The sequence below is a fragment of the Thunnus albacares genome, chromosome 13, assembly GCF_914725855.1.
Source record: "Thunnus albacares chromosome 13, fThuAlb1.1, whole genome shotgun sequence".
In the NCBI taxonomy this organism is placed as follows: domain Eukaryota; kingdom Metazoa; phylum Chordata; class Actinopteri; order Scombriformes; family Scombridae; genus Thunnus; species Thunnus albacares.
This window is the reverse complement of record NC_058118.1, coordinates 3,521,578-3,539,259: the sequence shown is the minus strand read 5'-3', so window position 1 is coordinate 3,539,259 and position 17,682 is coordinate 3,521,578. Positions and strand designations below refer to the sequence as shown.

At 40.9% G+C, this 17,682-nt stretch overlaps 1 protein-coding gene across 4 annotated transcripts in view; it reads left to right on the top strand.

The window, feature by feature from the left end:
• LOC122994872 (protein turtle homolog B-like) overlaps positions 1–17,682 on the top strand; it is a 162,578-nt gene that overhangs the window by 32,736 nt on the left and 112,160 nt on the right. For all 4 annotated transcript variants that reach the window (XM_044369636.1, XM_044369635.1, XM_044369633.1 and 1 more), the window contains exon 2: positions 9,019–9,210. In XM_044369636.1, the coding sequence (XP_044225571.1) occupies positions 9,019–9,210 (192 nt within the window). The remainder of the gene's footprint in view (positions 1–9,018; positions 9,211–17,682) is intronic.

Here is a 17,682-nt window from a genome sequence, read left to right as displayed (position 1 = left end):
GGAGAAGGACAGGATTACTGGACAAAATACTTAGTGGACATTACATGACACCAAAATGATAGAACTGGCTGACCCCAAGTCTGTGTTTGAAAGTTATTGTCTGACAGAAAAGCAGACAGAGTCACCTTGACCAGAGGCTGTTTGCATGAACTAGCAACAAATAGAAATTGCATTTCAGGATTAAATTCCTTAACTCAAATAACTTAACTATTGACTGAATGTTGCAGTGCTGCAGTTTAAAGGCTCCCACCATCATAACCTACAGCCTTCCTTTGCCTTACCGAACATGTGATGCATGAAGGATCAGATCCTGCTACACCCTGAAAAGATCTCCTTTGAATTCCAAATGATGAGGTATGCTTGAGAGCAGTAGACCAGAATTAGGTCAAGTCTCCCACCCTTTGGTGTAGCATTAGTGTTTTAAGCCACCCTGATATATCAGAGGGTTGTAGCGCAAGCTGACAAACACAAACACATAGGCAAAATCATTTGACTTTTTGGATGCTGCTTTCTGTTTTTCCTCCTACATTTAAAACGAGCCAGAGCTTCAAACATACCAGTTTTCATAATTCATTCTTATTTACTTCCTAAATGCATTCCTTCTTCCTGCGAGGAACATTTGCACCATGAGTGTACTGTAGTTTGCATGGTTTTGCACATTTTGCTTTATTGATCTAAAGCTGTAATGTACTTGTCTTTGATCTCACACAGGGGAACAGATGCTCTTAATGGCCTCCTCTAATGCTTTTGGGTTAGGAAACTATTTTGATGCTGTTTTTTGAAAATTTCCTCTTTGGTCTTATAAATGCGGATATATTTTTGGGGGTGCTCAGTCATTTTATCAGAGGTCTGTTTAAGCACTACTTTATTTTAGAGAAGGATGTTATAGGGCGGGCTGTATTCTTGCTGATCAACACAATAATTTGAAATTGCTAGATTGTCTTGAACTGAGATGAATCCTACAATAAAATAGAATAGAATAATTAATGAAGGGATGGTCTGGTCTTCTGGTGACATGCAAACATCAGCATTTCAAACAAAGCAAATACATTTTAGTTTAAGTTTAAACTTCACCATTGTTTACTATTTAATGTTTGTGACTAATACTGTGAATGGTTGCCTTTGTAGCCACTGCAAAACTTTGTGTCCCAAGATTTAAGCCTCAAGATTTTGGTAGCAGATGGTGATGGAGTTTAAAGGCCAAGTGACAGAAAGAAGAAATGTACTACAGTAGACATTCTCTGGGATTTAGTCAGTTTTTACACACAAACTTGTACTAGTAAGGGGTGGTTGTACAGACCAGGGCTTGAAATGAACTTTTTTGATCACCAGCCAATATGGCTATTAGATTTAAAAGTTACCAGCCAATCAGAATTTCCGCTAGCCAAAATGTTTTTCTTGATATAAACCAGATTATGAGAGCTGCTTGATAAATTTAAACATGAGTATTAGCAAAAACTATGACTATGACTCTATATTGACATGTAGATGCGTTCAGGTCTGGGTTCTTATCAAGAAGTAGAAGTAGAATATTCGCAGTCTTGCGCAGTCGATTCTAACCCACGCTACGTTCAAGCGGAAGTGAGAAAGGAGTCTTTCTCTAGCTCTTCCTCTTCATTCATTGTGAACAGTCGAGTGCAACACTATAACTGCCTTCTGGGAGAGACTGTCTGAAAATATGCACCTTTATTCACACCTTTCAAATGACATGCCCCTTCCCTCTCTGTGACGGTCGGCTTTTCATTCCGCCTTTGATTGAACCCGTTCTGAACAACTATAAACACATTCGACACACAACACATTGTAAGAACCAGTTCTGAGTGACTCTTACTCTTGGTACTTGCACTTAAAGATAAATCTTACAGTAAACTCTAGTGAAACAAGAATGAGTTAATGGTTTGGTCCTCTGTTTGAAGTGCTGGTGTTTGTATGTAAACAAAGAATATATAACTTACAGTCATCTCATCTCAAACTGCAGGATCTTTTGATATTTGGAACTTCTGGATCTGAATAGCTGCCATCATAACCACAGCATAACTTTTGAGCTCCAAGATTTAAGCTTCCAGATTTTGACAGCAGATGGTGATGGTTTTTAGAGGCCAAGTGACAGTAAGAGAGAGGAAATATTCTGTTACAGTAGACATTCTCAGAAAATCAATCAGCTTTTATGCTCAAAACTTTTTGTAAACTGATTAAAGTGACCTTGCTGACCTCTCCTGTGTTCTGTTGAGCAGTGACAGATAAAGCACATGTGCAGTGTGAAATGTAGCTCGAAGAAGAGAGTAGTACTTCAAGATGTTGTGGCCATTTGCTGTATATTATATTCCCCGATTGCATCGTACAACCCCATGGTGTAGTGGGCTGCCTGGCAAAATTATTAATGCCTCCATTAATTTCACAGGGCTGTCGTTTTATTACCGCCACAATATGAGTTCAACTTTAGAAGAAGATGCAGGAAGACTAAGTGCAGGTGCAAGAATAATAGCCTGTATGATAATGCACAGACCTTGCTATAGTCATCAATAATTTATCTGGTATTGTGTAAAAATCTCATTTATTTTTCATTTTTGTTGGCACTTAGCAGAGTCGGACAGTTGTCACCGCTAGACAGCACCAGGGCCGAGCCAAGGGACCAGCTGAGACACGAACGGGGGAAGCTTGAGTGAATTTTGTGTTTTAAGTGCCAACACACAGTCTTAGCCGAGACAGTATGCTAGAATGTGTTTTGTGTGTGAGTGTGTGGTAATGCGTCACACTTGTATTGTTTTATTTATTGCATCTCACTGAATTTTCATGCACGGTCACATTTGTTACCTTGAATAAATATAGAAATGCAGTTTCTGTGAAGCGTTGACGTAAACCTGTCTGCACTGTCACGTAGTCATATCCCGTCTGTTATACTGTCATATATCACAGGAAAATAAGGGTTTGTCTTTGAGACCCAAGGACCTGGAACCAAATATTACTCATAAATCACACAAGTTTTTAAATTGCACCGTATTGTTGTGTGATGAAACAGAATACATTACACCCTAAACACAGATATGATTTTTTTTCTTGTAAAATGTGAAGAAAATTAATCTGTCATGTCTTTAAGATGAAAATTTTATGTTACATAATATTTAGAATTCAACTCAAGTGACTGTGAAGAATAGTTTGGCAAACTACATGTTCCCATGTTGGGATTATTTTTTTACCCATAACAAGCTTGTTTTGAAATAAAGAAGCTTTTGTTCTAATTTTCTCCTCACTATGTCTGAATTTAGCCCAATAGATGATTGGATAACAGCTGAGTGACTGATGATCATCCTGAAACTCTTCCACCTGTTACATCTCTTCGCTGTCATCACAGTGTATGCTTCTCTTAGCTCCACCACCAACCCACTATCAAGTAGAGATGTGATGATTATTGTGGCCAATATATAAATGGTGTTTCACAATATGGCATCAAACTTCTCTGCTGTTGAAGCTGAAATATAGTAAAATTACTTAACACCATGCTCACTGATGGTGAACCATATGATGCAACTTTGATGAACTGGCAAATGCAACGCAGAACAGCACAAGTACGAGCAAGTTGGTCGTTAACAGTTTTGGACAGTTGACCAGAACATGATGTGCGTGACCTTGAAGCAGCGGGTTCCCTTCTTGTAAATCATATGAAATGATTGCTCTCTGTTGGCACCTACTTTACCCATAATGCAACATTGCTAACAGTTCGATTGGAGATTTAGTGTGTTATGCTAGTAGCAGCTAATGTAGTCTGGAGCTGCTAGCCTCCAGCAGATATGAGGAGCTACAGAGGTCTGCTGACCTATTACTAAACTACTATACTAAACTATTAGTCTTCAATGCCAACTGATGCTGACTCAAGTGACATCATTTGAGGCAATTTATCAGATTTCACAAAACTCCCTCTGGAGAAACAAAAGGCTTTATATTAATTTTTACACCTGTGTAGTAGTACTTGCCAACACCTGGAAACACAGACATGTAAAATAGAGTTCCCCTTTAACACGACAACTCAGCCCCCACACTGCAGTTGGTCCACTAGCTAAAGTTAGCATTCCCATAGTAGCCAGAGATAGATGGGTGAGGAACCTGGTCCGCTGGTCCTGCTGTGGTTGTTTTGCTTCTGTTTTTGGCCAGTAGAAAGAACTGCTAACGAAGGCAGGAGCGTTGTGCTGTGTTCACAGTTCCTCCTGAAAATGATGGTAATTGAAATTTTGTACAGCAAAGCTGGTGTACCGGCACATCTGTACTGTTAACAGTGTCGGGGCCTTTATGGCTCCCTGGGGATCTCTGAAACGGCTACTTCAAGAGGGCGAAGCAAAAGACGTTTGCCACGGTGGGCGCCATCTTGAGTCATCTCTACAATTCAGTGACAGGGTCAACACCAAACATCTTTTAGGCTATAGAATAAACATCTGCATTTAGCTCACTTGTGGTTTCTTCCCTCATTTAACAATATGTCAGCGCAATATGTGTTGAATCTCATAGTGGCCCCAGAAGTAGCATGTAACATGATTTACCTTTACACTGATGTTCCAGTACTCCTGGCGACAGTCACAAATACCCTCCTCCCCTTTCTCTTCCACCTTGCTTACACTTCTGGTAGTGTGTGTGTGTGTGTGTGTGTGTGTGCGTGAGTGAGTGCACCTCAGTGGTTATACCTTGCGACGGTGCCCTCCCCTGGGTCTTTGATTGTAAATGAGCTAAACCCTTATTGGGATGGGGGGGTGGGGGGGGTTGAGCAAATCAGCTCTGCTTCTCCTCTCTCTGTTCTGCTCTCTCGCTCCCTCTCCGTCTCATCAGTTATAAACAGTGAAGTCATACCTTCCAAAGGGGCCTGTTTTTTTGTGCTATCTCCGATGATGTCACCAGCAGCCAATCAACATGTAGCGCCGCTTGAGGTAGTGTTTGTGTGAGTGAGGGGGTGGGGGTGGCAGGGGGCTGGGTTCACCACTGGGAAAAGCACACTTGCTCAGTTATTATCTGGTTCTGCCGGCAAGCATGAGAGCTCACACATCAAATGATGAATCCACAGGCTTCTGCTGATATAGACAGCTGCTCGGTGATGTAATATATATATGGACTGTATATGAGGGTGCTATATACTGTATGATATGCAGAAATGGCTGTATAGGGCAATGATAATGATGCACTAAAAGATCGTCCACACCGTGCATTGTATTTCACAAGGTGATTGCCATATTAAGCGTGCTGTATGTCTCGGTCCCGGGTACGGGGATGCACAGCTGTCCTGCTATTTGCTGATTTACATTCCGCTTTGAATCTGTGTCTGTTTTTATTCCATTAGCCTGACATTCACAATTAAGCTTCGTTATAAGATAAGCATCTTCTATTTAGTGCAAAACCTGGACAATTAAGTCGCTTTTTATATTGACCTCAGTTCAAGGTGACTGTGGAGGCTTTTCATGCATTCATACTGCAGCCTCAACATGCATACAAAGCTCAGTCTGTCAAGTCAAGACGGATGATTTGGGTCAACATCGCTGAGAATTTTTACGGCCGGCCTTGAATGGATATTCAATTATTACAACAAAGTAATTTGTTTGATCTGCTCTGTAAAGAACACATTCTGGTTATTGAAAAAAATGGGAGAAATATCAAGTGATGGATCGAAGCTCAGTAAAATGTCATCCTTTGATTGTGTGTGTTTTTAGCGAGCTGTTTTCATGACCTTTTCCTTACTGTTGCACGCGGCATCTCTGTTGAAGCAAATGAAGACTAAGATAATCCAGAGCTTTACTGTCTATGTCCCGTTCTGCTTTCAGTGCTTCTTGTGTTTATCCTCCTACTATTCATATTCTCTCTTAACTGAAGGGGGAAAAAAGCTGTGTGACATTTATAGTAGATTATTATATGTATGGTTGAATTCCTGTTTGATATTATTTTGGAAACATATGATTTTTTTCATTCATTTCTGTAAATGGCCTGTGTAAGCCTAACTATGTACAGAAATCCAAATGTAAATGTGTCCATGGTTTTACTGGCTCCGGTAAATGCCAGTAAATTAAAGGGTTGGTTCACAATCAAGTGTGTCTTAAAACAGCAGTCAGGTGCCCAAATGAACACTGAAAGAGGTTTTCCTCGCTGTAATCACTCCTTGCTCAGCACTCTAACGCAAACACACCAGGCCCCCCCCGCAGCCAACCCTGAGTGGGCCCCTGTCAACACTGAGCAGGCGACTTTTAACATCTTTCATAGTGAGGATACTTAGCATCATTTTAAACACACAACAAAATAGACCACTTTAGAACACTGGACACAGATCATGGAGGTAACTGTATTGAGTAAATTGGCTTTTTAACATAACAAAACAAACTATTAAGTGTCGCAATTGCTGTCGAGGTGCTGATCCTGTGACGGTCATGATTGTGGGAGCTGTACCCAGTATTTGACTCCTCCCCAGTGACTCATTGTCGCAGAGTGCAGGATTTCATTATCAAAGTTATTGTAAAAAGCCCAACTGCCCTCTCAAATCAGATTGTTACTCGACAGAATGTCACTTGACAGTGAAACTGTCAGGGCGCATGGTGGTCTCTCTCTCGGCTGATGCTAACACTACGTGGCCCACTGTGGTGTCTCCCTCATCTGTAATATATTCTTCTTTTTGATCACTGTCTTTACAGGGAAGGCCTGTTTCATCCTTGTCAGCCACGCAGTTCCTTTCTAAATCTTCCTGGCCGGCTCTGTGTGGCTAGCTATAACATTTCAGAAAAAGTTATGCTAACATGCCAGTTAAAATGTAATTTTTTATTGTAGTCTGCTTTTTTATTAAAATATTCTATATTTATGACTCTTGTAGTAGCCTATTTTTCTCTGTCTGTATATTTTTTGTAGCCTATTTTGTACCGTGTGATCAGTTGGACCAAAAGTGGCTGATGTAATGACAAAGAGAACTATGGACTAGCATAGATTTTTTAAAATGTTTATGCTAATGTTGGTACTGTTGTAATTTTTTGTTATAAATAAAATTTTTTTTTTTTTTTTAAATAATCGATTATCATAGTAGTTGTTAACATACTGGCCCTCAAAAAAGTTTGTTGAGTAAATTTTGCATAGGTTGTCCGTTGTTGGTGTGAGCTAGCAGATTAGCATGCTAGCCACAGGTTTGTTGGCCTGACGTTATCACTCCCCCTCCTCCCCACTCAAAAATAACTATCAAAAATATATCTTACAAATTAATTTAGTTATCGTGGAAGATTTTATCATGAAAATTATCAAGATTGTTTTATTGCACAGCCCTGCACACCAAAAATAATTATTTGGATTTAGTTGCTAGCGCACATACCTTGATACAATTGCTTTCACTGTTTGCTTTCACTGATGAGAGAGACAAGGCAGGCAGTAATCATTTCTGTGCAGGAGAACATAGCTGTCTGCCTGCTTCCTTACAGGCCACAGAGGGACGAGCAGTGAGTACATCTGATTAGCAGTATCGACTGGTAAAATGCTACCACACTGGGTTTCCGCTCATAAAGCCAAGCTACATGGTAATTAGCCTGGGATCAATGTGACCGTTCAGCTGCTATCCCACAGACACACAGTTTCATAGAGTTAGCAGACTGAGCTAGCAGAGTGAATTCTTGCTGAAAAAGGTTAAAGGCCCAGCTGTTATTGAACATCAGGTGCATTACTGTCACATTAGTGCTTTCATGTTTTTGTCTGCCCATTCTTTCACACAAATGAGATGAAAAAGATTCTGTCAAAATAAATCACATTCATGTGTTTGCAAGTGCCGTTAATCTTTCCCTCCCAGCCCGTTGGCCTTGGCTCCATATTGGATTTGTCACTGGCAGTCTTTGCCGTCCTGACTGATGGAACTTGTAGCTTGGCACGTGTTTGTGTTATCACACACAAACACTGACATGCTGGGTAAAACTCTGCTGTTTCTAAAGACCCTTTTACTATATGTCTTTCTAATCTGAACTATCTCTAATGTGTGCGCTGGCATTTCTGTTAACTAGAGGAATTAGCTTACAGACTTCTGTGTTGTTTTCTTTAAATTGACTGATGTCACAACATAGCTTGTCTGTGAAATGGCAGGGATAGAGCATCAGACACTAGCTCAGAGAATACAAAGCTGGAGGCTTCTCCCCCTGCCTCAAATACTAAACTACTGTCAAGTCAATGCCCTTAAGCAAGCATTGATTTGCCAGCCCTTCCAGTGGTGCTATTGACTGGACACCAGTAAAAACACTCAGAAGTGGGATTACTATTCATAAAATGTTAATGTAAAATAAAAGTAATATCTTTATTTTTAATTAAGGATGCACGATATTGGGTAAGGCTCTGGTTGGATCCACATGGAGAGCCGGGGCTAACGTTGAGCTGAGAGGCTAGTGGAGCGTTAGCCGCAGCATGGCCGGAGGGAGGCACAGCCAGCTAGCATCTGCTAGCCTCCCAGCTAAGCTTAGCCCCGGCTCTCCATGTGGATCCAACCGGAGCATCGAGCCCTGGTTTGTTATTCAAGTTAAAGTGGGAAGAAGCAGCGGGTCTGACGGGTAGCTTTAGTGAAGTGGAGCCTGTGGAAGAAGCACCGGGACCGTCAGGGTGAAACAGTCCGTGGAGGGAAGTACAGTCAGGCGGCGGAGGAGAGGGCAACAAATCGACCTCTCATAATCGGCAGAAATGGCTGATGCCAATACTTCATTTTAGAGCTATTATCGGCCGGTACCGATGACGTGCCGATAATATCGTGCATCTCTATTTTTAATACTTTTGTATGAAAGTAGAAAATCACATCCTTCTGTCTTCTTATCTCATGCTGTTTCTTGCCTACTGTTTGTTCTGTGGTTGCAGGAATATCATACACTAATTGCAGCACCATCTGAATGCATAAAGATTCATATTTAAATGTGATTGTGTGATATGCTTTAAAGCAGTGAGTAAATGAAATATTATAGACTTAAAGCAGGCTTTGAGCCGCATGCTGCAGATCACCTTCGATCAGACCGGGCTGACTGTTGTGTGCGTGTACTGTTACTGCAGGTGCCCACGGAGTGCGAGAGGAGCCCCAGTTTGTGACGGCCCGCGCAGGAGAGAACGTCATCCTGGGATGCGACGTGTCCCGCCCCCTGAACGGCCAGCCCTACGTGGTGGAGTGGTTCAAGTATGGAATGCCCATCCCCTTCTTCATCAACTTTCGCTTCTACCCTCCTCATGTGGACCCGGAATATGCCGGTAAGATAGTGACAGCTTTCATATCAGATATCTCCTTTTGAAGAATACAGGTTTCTTTGCTATCTATATGTAGGAATACATGAGATGCATTAAAAAAACATCAGATAACAGCTACAACTGACACATGTATTCTAGTTAGTGCAGTATATTAGTTTGTATTAGATAGTATTTACAGTCCACATCTGCATGTTTATTCACATCTGTCTCAGCTCTCTGAATCCGTTGCTGTTCATCTTTCATTTTTAGAACTCTTGATGTTGATGTTGGTAAAATAATTAAACAAAGATGTCAGAGATGCATACATTTGACAGTAAACCATCACCTCCTTGACGGTGCTTTCTTCGCTCAGTGGTGTGCTTTGCAGTGTACACTGTAGTAAATATGTATGTAATAAATACTAACTAATGTCGACAGCTTTAATGAGATGACATTTCATTGGGAGACAGCAGCTCTTTCCACCACCACCACCACCACCTCTTATTATTTATGTGTTGTGCTAGAGGTGAAGTTTGCCAGGGAGGTGAGAGGGATTCCCCCCCCTCGTCTGCTTTTGATTTCCTTTCTTCTGATCGTGAAATTTCAGAAATAATCCCCCCTCTTCTGATGTGCGTTTTGAAAGACTTTCTTATCATGCATTCATCCTGTCAGAAGAAATGAAATATGAATTTCCCCCAACGTGAGGTGGAGTCGGTGCACGTAGCTTCCACATTTTAGATAATCTAAACTGTATTTTCCTTCTGAGACAGAACATACACAAAATCAATTTAATGGTCATGACAGATATTTATTTTCATGCCATGCCTTGATCCATGTAAGCGTGAAGAGATTGGTAGTGTTAGCATTACACTGATACTAAAGCTTCAGACACACTTTCAGGTATCCACTTAAAATTTAAATGGAAAATAATGAAAAACTTAAACGTGCTTTAATTAAGATTTTAGACATTGACTAATGGTCAAATGATTATCTGATATGAGGTGGTATCACTGTGCTGCCTGCAGCCCGTCTGTTGTTATTCTGGCCCTCTATTCCCTGTGATGTCACAGTACGGTCCACCCGCCCGCCCGCCATCTAGCGGGGGTTATAATGTGGCGTGATTCAACCAGTGGCCAGGCAGACTATTCACCCAGTGACGGATGATCCTGCAGCCACTACCAGCCAGACTGAAACCGAAACAGCACCGGTTAAACTGAGAAGATGGCATTTTGTTGCACAAAGACAGTGGGATGGAGAAAGAGCCAAAACAAAGAGAAACATAGGTTTGGCTTTGAGAGCATAAATACAGGCCAAAGAGTTGAAACTAGATGCCGATGTGGCGTCCTCTGCCTCTCCTTCCTCTACCTCTGCCAGCCTCACCTCAATGTCTTCCAGCTCCTCTCCGTCCTGTAGAAGGGACCAGAGACTGGAAGGACCCTCGCTGGCCTCGCTCATCTCTGCTTGTGTAACCATTATCTTCTCATTGTGATAGATATGACAAACGCCCTTCAAAACATCATAAATACTAAAACTGTTGAACATAATTAACTAAACTGTAAATGTTGTCACTTGACCTATTACTGAGGAAATGCTGCAGTGGTAATCTGTTTTAAGTTCAATTCCGTTTGTTGTGTCCAGGCATCCGTAGTTCAGAGGGTGTAGGCTCAGGAAGCAGGGGTGATACATCCATCAGTTTACTGTTTGTTTTGGAGTCTTTCTTACCCTCTAGTGTCTGAGTTAGAGAGTTAGCTATAGTTGTTTTAACTTCTTAAATTGGCTACTGCCATTACAACATAATCAAGATCTCATCTCTCCAGGCAAAGCATTCCATAGTCTAGGAGCTCTTGTAACAAAGGCTCTGTCACCTTTTGTTTGAGTCTAGATCTTGGAACAATGAGGAGAGCAGCATCTAAGGGTGTCAGGGAGCGAGGGGGGGGGGGGGGGGGGGGCATAAAAGCTCAGAAATATAACTTGTGGCTAGACCCCTCAGGCATTTAACAGTAATGAGTAATATTTTGTAATCAGTTTGAAAGGCAACAGGTACCCAGTGCAGGGATGCCAGGATCTGTAAAATATGGTCTTGTTTCTGAGTTCCAGTTAAAACCCTGGTGGCTTAGTTGTGAATTCTTTACAACAGCCAGAGAGCAGGTAGGTACAATAGTCCAGTCGATGTGAAGAACCAATTTCTATCAGTTTGTCCAAGAAATACGATTTTCACAGTATAGATCTGCTCTAACAGTTCTTATCTCAAAAACAATAGAATATTCACTTGCAGGCTTTGTTAAGAAAGCACAAATTAGAAGTTCTGTTTAATTAAATATTTGGTGATGAAAATGTACCATGACTTGCAAACATTCGAGTCTTTGTAGAAAAAACAGGTAAGCAAGTTTACTCTAATAAGAAACATCTGCCATTAATTTGGCAGATACCAATCCACACATCTGTTTGAAAGCCAGCTGATTGATTGGCTGCTGTCTGCATCAGATACAGGAAAAGGTTTCTTTTGAAAGTGCCCTTTACACCCCTTATCCCACCCGCCTGCTGCAGCGGGAAGAAAAATAGTCTGACCGACTAGCAGATTGTGGCAAAAATACAGAAGCTCTGTATAATCGTTCTGCATCCTCACACACTTTGTCTTCATTGATTAGATCACCGAGCATAAATACTTGAATGGAAGGCCTGCTGAGTTAGGTGAGTGTTACAGAATCCTGACCACGACAAAAAGAGCAGTAGGATATGAGCGTCAGCATAATTCTCTGAAGACCGGAACACACTGTGTCTCATAAACCAAACAAAGGCTGTATAGTAGGCTTTGAAACAGAGGACTGACAACATGTTCATATCCTCACATAGTTTGTGTTTGCCTGTATGCCAGCCCTCTTTCATCATATTAAATATATTAATTTGCTTTCACAGATTGTTTCCAAATTTGTGTGCCTCATGTAGAGTCTGGGTTCCACTGAAACTGAGTCCAATATTGAAAACTATCTTGAATCTTTTATCAGATCTAATTTCTTTTGGCTTTCCACACTTGCAAGTTATACATAACTAAAACTCAAATCTGTAATCACCGCTTGTCGGTTGAGAAGCCAGAAACAGTTTGGAGTGTTAACCTAATTAACGTTCACAACCTGAAGCTACAGCCTGAAAGTGAAGATGAGCAGCATAACATATGAAAAGTTGATTAAATGTATCTGACATATAACTCTCTGTAATCTATTTTTACACCTTATTTTTCCACTTGCTCCACATTCGAGATCCTTATGCATGAGACATTCTCCTGATATGCAACATGATGGTTTCTCCAGAGAAGACTGAAGGTGTCTGTATACTCCAACAGAAGTGTTTGTGGGGTGATGGAACAGGGTCAGAAACCCCCTCCGCGGTCAGACAAACTAGCTCCTTTTGAGTGTACCTGCCCTTTATCACTATGTTAAATTCCAATCCATAATGTCGTCTAATTGAATTACAAAATCATAGCAACCACACACTTTTTAATTTCACTTACACTTCCCAGTAGCTTTTGGGTAATGTAGCTATTTTCAAAATCATGGAGTGTTTCCAGTAGCAAGCTTCCTGTTTTCCAGTAAGTACTTTTTTATATAAAAGTAGCTGATTCTTGTAACACTTGATGTGAATTGGCTTCAGTGTGTCAAGCTGCTTTTTCAGAGTATCTTTAAATAAAAGTGTAGTGTTGCAGTAGCTTAACTACTTCCCATGAAAAGCAGTTTGTAGCTTCACCAGCTACACTGAATTTATCCAGACGACAAAACAGTGCAGCACTGAAAGATCTGAATGTCTGAAGTGGAAGATGTGGTGTCAGTCTGTATCCGGCTGCAGTGTGACCGTAACATTGCATTATGAAATGAAGTCACAGTTTACAGTCAAAGCTTCAGAGATACATAGAGACTTACATTATGCCCTCTTTAGATTCAGATGATGTCAAGGGTTAATGAGTTGCGCCAACCACAGGGGCACTGTTGCCAAGATACCCCTCTGCCCTTAGTCTCAAACAAGCCGTTGTCTCATTTTTTATAGACAGGAAGAGGGGGGAAAAAACATCTGTGAGAGCAAGAGAGACAGACCACAAAAGAACAATTACCATGAAAACGTGTTGAGAGGAAGAGATGGGCATGAATCGATAGCTAAACAGGAAGAGAGCGAGAGAAATTGAAGATGAAAATGGAAATTGAGGGACAGAAAAAATAAAGAAATGGCAGGAAGACGTCCCAGATTACATTGTTGAATGTGCCCTGTTGTCATGGAGGATCTCCAAGCCTGGTCTGAAAGAATGGCGACAATTTAAAATGATTTGCCCCCAGCTGATGTTTTCCTGAAGCTAATAAATCATCCCTCTTATGTCAGAGTGATGCAGAATGTTTTGGGCTCAGATTTAAATCTAGCTGGTGTTGTTGATCGTATAAAACAAATAGAATCAAATGGACTGTAAGGTTCATACTTATAAAAGATAGTTAAAAACAAAGCATACACACGAGAGGCTGTGCAAAGTTCAGTATTTCATTAGCATTGCCTTTGCAGAGCGTAACAAGTCAACCCACAGCACCAGAAGCAACCTTATGTGAAGTTGAAAACGGAGACCCGAGGCAAGTCCTCTCATGTTATCACAGTTAACGCCAATCATGAGGAGTGCAGCTCTGTGACAGACTGCCATGTGCTGGCTGCAGGAAGCTGATAGAAGAGGAGAAGTGGGGCTTGAATGACTGAATAGAACAAGACTGGAGGAACTGCTGGACTTGTGTCATAATTACTTCAATGAACAAAGTCTTGCTGACTGCTGCTTTTACTGCTGCAGGGATGCTGATGCTTTTCACTCTTAACGTCGTGTGGACACAGTTCAAACTGGGCAGTTGTGTATATATTCCAGTTTTGAATTGAACAGGGAGAATTTTGATCATTTTGTGAATTCTACAACCACAAAAACAATGAGGTGAGGTGACTGGAAAAGTTGTAGCTTTAAAGGTGACAACCACTACTTTCCTTTTAATTTTCCCAGTCTTAATCCTAGATAAATGTTTGGAATATAACACAATAAGAAAAGTGATGGGGAATTAATTTGTTTAAACTTAAATGTGCATCTGATAATAAATAGAATTAGCCTTAAACAGCTTAAGGAAACAATACTTTAAATGTAGTTTTTCTTAAGTTGTTAGCTCATGTCTGTCATTTCATAGCAGGTTACAGACTTGTCTTTTGATTTTTCTCCTTCAACTCTTGAATCAGATTATTATTTTATGCAGCAGTTTGAGTCATATATACATCCTTAATACTCCTTAATGATTAATTATGTGTCTATAAAAGTGGTTTTTGCAGTGTTTACAGCCGTCCTTCTAGTTCCAGTGCAAAGGTTAATTTGTTTTCTTGCGTAGCACAGTTGGGTGGTGGGTTGATGGTCGCTCCCTGTTCTGTGTCATAATTTGAGAGGTGTTGTCGAGCACTTACACCACTATTACACCGCACCACTACAGCCCAGTATATATACAGTATAAGATTAATCTTTATATAAAGTTTTGCGCCAGTGCAGTTTTTGACCTAGTAACCATGTAACTGTTCATTTATTCTGTTTTCTTCTGGCTTTCATCGGCTTGTCGTTGTTATTTACTTGGCATTGGCTTTCACAATGTTAATAATAATGACGAAAACAAAACAACAAAAAAACATCCAAGTAGTTGGCTGGTAAATTATTGTTTCACCAAGAGCCCATGTGGAATGGGGGAGAAAACATTTTTCCTTGTTATTTCTTTCATGGATTTCATGGACCTCTCATTCTGAAACGCTGGTGGAATTGGCCAAGTGTGTCAGGCCTGTTACATACTGTATGTGAACAATGCATGCAACAAGGCAGAGGACAGTGTCAGAAATGCTCTTGTGGTGTTTAAAGCTAAATGTGAAGATAAAACACCCGCAACATCACGTTTCAGTAGTTGTGACTGGTGATTCATCAATCACACAGGTCACACTGTATAAAAATGTTTCAAAAGTTCCATTTCTCGTGGTTGATTATTTGGTGCATACAGTAGTTTTTTAAGTGCATCTCTTTGTGTTCTCTAAGGAACTGATATGCTGCATATATCTATCAGATTATCTCACTTCAGTCTCTGTCACACGTACAGAGAACTCTCACATGTCTTAGTTTGGATAGGTACATGTTCCTCACTTCAAGAAATAACTGGCTGCTGTTTGAAATGATTAATAACTGTTGGGTCTGCTTAATATACTGTTGGAAAAGATTTCTTGTGATACGTCTCATGATGTACATGCTGTGCTTTGTGTGATAACGACATGCTGCTGAAAGCAGTTAATGAAGGATGAGTACAAAACATGTCCAGAAAGTGTGGGGTCTTTTAAATCCCACCAAAGCTCTTTAATAACTTCTCACCTGTTGGATCTGGGGGAGCACGACTGGTTACTAGCAATAATTAATAATAATTGTCAGAGATAATGATTTAAATTAATAAAATTATCAGTATGAATTAATAATAATGGGGCACCACCCGGAAACCGGGGCCAATAACCAGACAGTTAGGTAATCTCATAAAAGAGTTCACCTAGAATGCTAATATCTGAGGGATATCAACGTTCACAGGTGAACCAAGAAGGTTTGAGTTCGAGCTCTGACTCCCAATCAGCCACTTTTCACAATAAATGAGCACAATAATCACAGAAGACTTCTCTTCAAATGTATAACAGTGTTAATGAAACAATATTAAAGTTAACAAAGTTAGCCGATGCTTTGATCAATAAATCACGATCCTAAAATCTAATTCTGCCTAAGCAATAACAACAGCAGCTATGTACAGTGAAAACACATGCCATTGGGAGTGTGTGTGTGTGTGTGTTTGTGGGCAAGATGGTGGACGTGATCTCAGAAGATGACGTTCCCGCGAGATTCATGATGGCGTACGTGATCTTGTGAGATGATGTTCCCGTGAGATTCATGATGGCGTACGTGATCGCATGAGATGACGTTCCCGTGAGATTCATGATGGCGTACGTGATCTTGTGAGATGACGTTCCCGTGAGATTCATGATGGCGTACGTGATCGCATGAGATGACGTTCCTGCGAGATTCATGATGGCGTACGTGATCTTGTGAGATGACGTTCCCGCAAGATTCATGATGGCGTACGTGATCGCATGAGATGACGTTCCCGCGAGATTCATGATGGCGTACGCGATCGCATGAGATGACGTTCCCGCGAGATTCATGATGGCGTACGTGATCGCATGAGATGACGTTCCTGCGAGATTCATGATGGCGTACGTGATCGCATGAGATGACGTTCCCGCGAGATTCATGATGGCGTACGTGATCGCATGAGATGACGTTCCTGCGAGATTCATGATGGCGTACGTGATCGCATGAGATGACGTTCCTGCGAGATTCATGATGGCGTACATGATCGCGTGAGATGACGTCACGCAATCTCAAGGCTCACGGCAGATGAAGTCACGTGAGAATCAAAATGTGGATGTGACCACGTGAGGAAGTCACGTCACGTGAGAACCAAATGGCGGCCAAATGTGCTCATATTTATAGCATCGCTTTCCTGTAAACCTGCTTGTGACCTGATATCTCTTGGTGGTCATGATTTGTGATGTACAAAAAGAGGTCACAGAGGAGTGCTGGCCTCTCTCCCCAGAGCTTTTATTAGTCCCTGAGAAATAACCATGTCATTGTATTTAAAGCCATAACAGGGAGATTCCTCTGCAGGGCTAAATAACAACCTACAGACATACCGTCACTTCTCTACAGGGTATAACAGAGAAACAATGCTCCTAATTGGCCGATTCTATCAAGAAACTGTCAATGAATTTCTGTGCATGGTTTAATTTTCTTTTTGAATAAGGACATACTACAAGCACCATAGCTGTGAATTAGACTCCACAGAGGCTTCCCTTTGTTTGCTATAGTTTCAAAAGATAATCTGTCAGGGCTGGATTGCATGATGATGACATCATTCATGCTTCAAATCTAAAAGGCTGGCACAAAGACTGTTTTGATGAGAATATACTCTGTTGAGCCGTAGTAAAGACATTTGTATGACAGCCTTATTCTCTTGTAAGTGGACTAAATGTGTTACAGTGGGGATCCTTGTGAATTGCCGCCATGATGTAGTCAGTCATGAGTGCCATGTAACACTCACTGTTAGAAACAAATGAAGACATTAAATGCATGTGAAAAATCCAGTATTTCACTGTACAGAATTCTAACAAAGCCAAAGTGATGTTTTGTGAGAGACTCTGTGAAAGGACATTTCTGCATATTTTCCTGATAATTCTCATTCTCAGAATTGTTTATTTCTGTACTGATGTTCTAATAGCCATACTCACCTAACAGAGGTCCTCTCATTAGCAGTTTAAGTTTAGGAGTCATTAACTAGCAGGCTGAATAAAATTAGGTAGATAGACAGGAATCTAATTGCACACATAACAGCAGACGAGGGAGAAGAATATTAAAGAGGATTGAGTACGGTG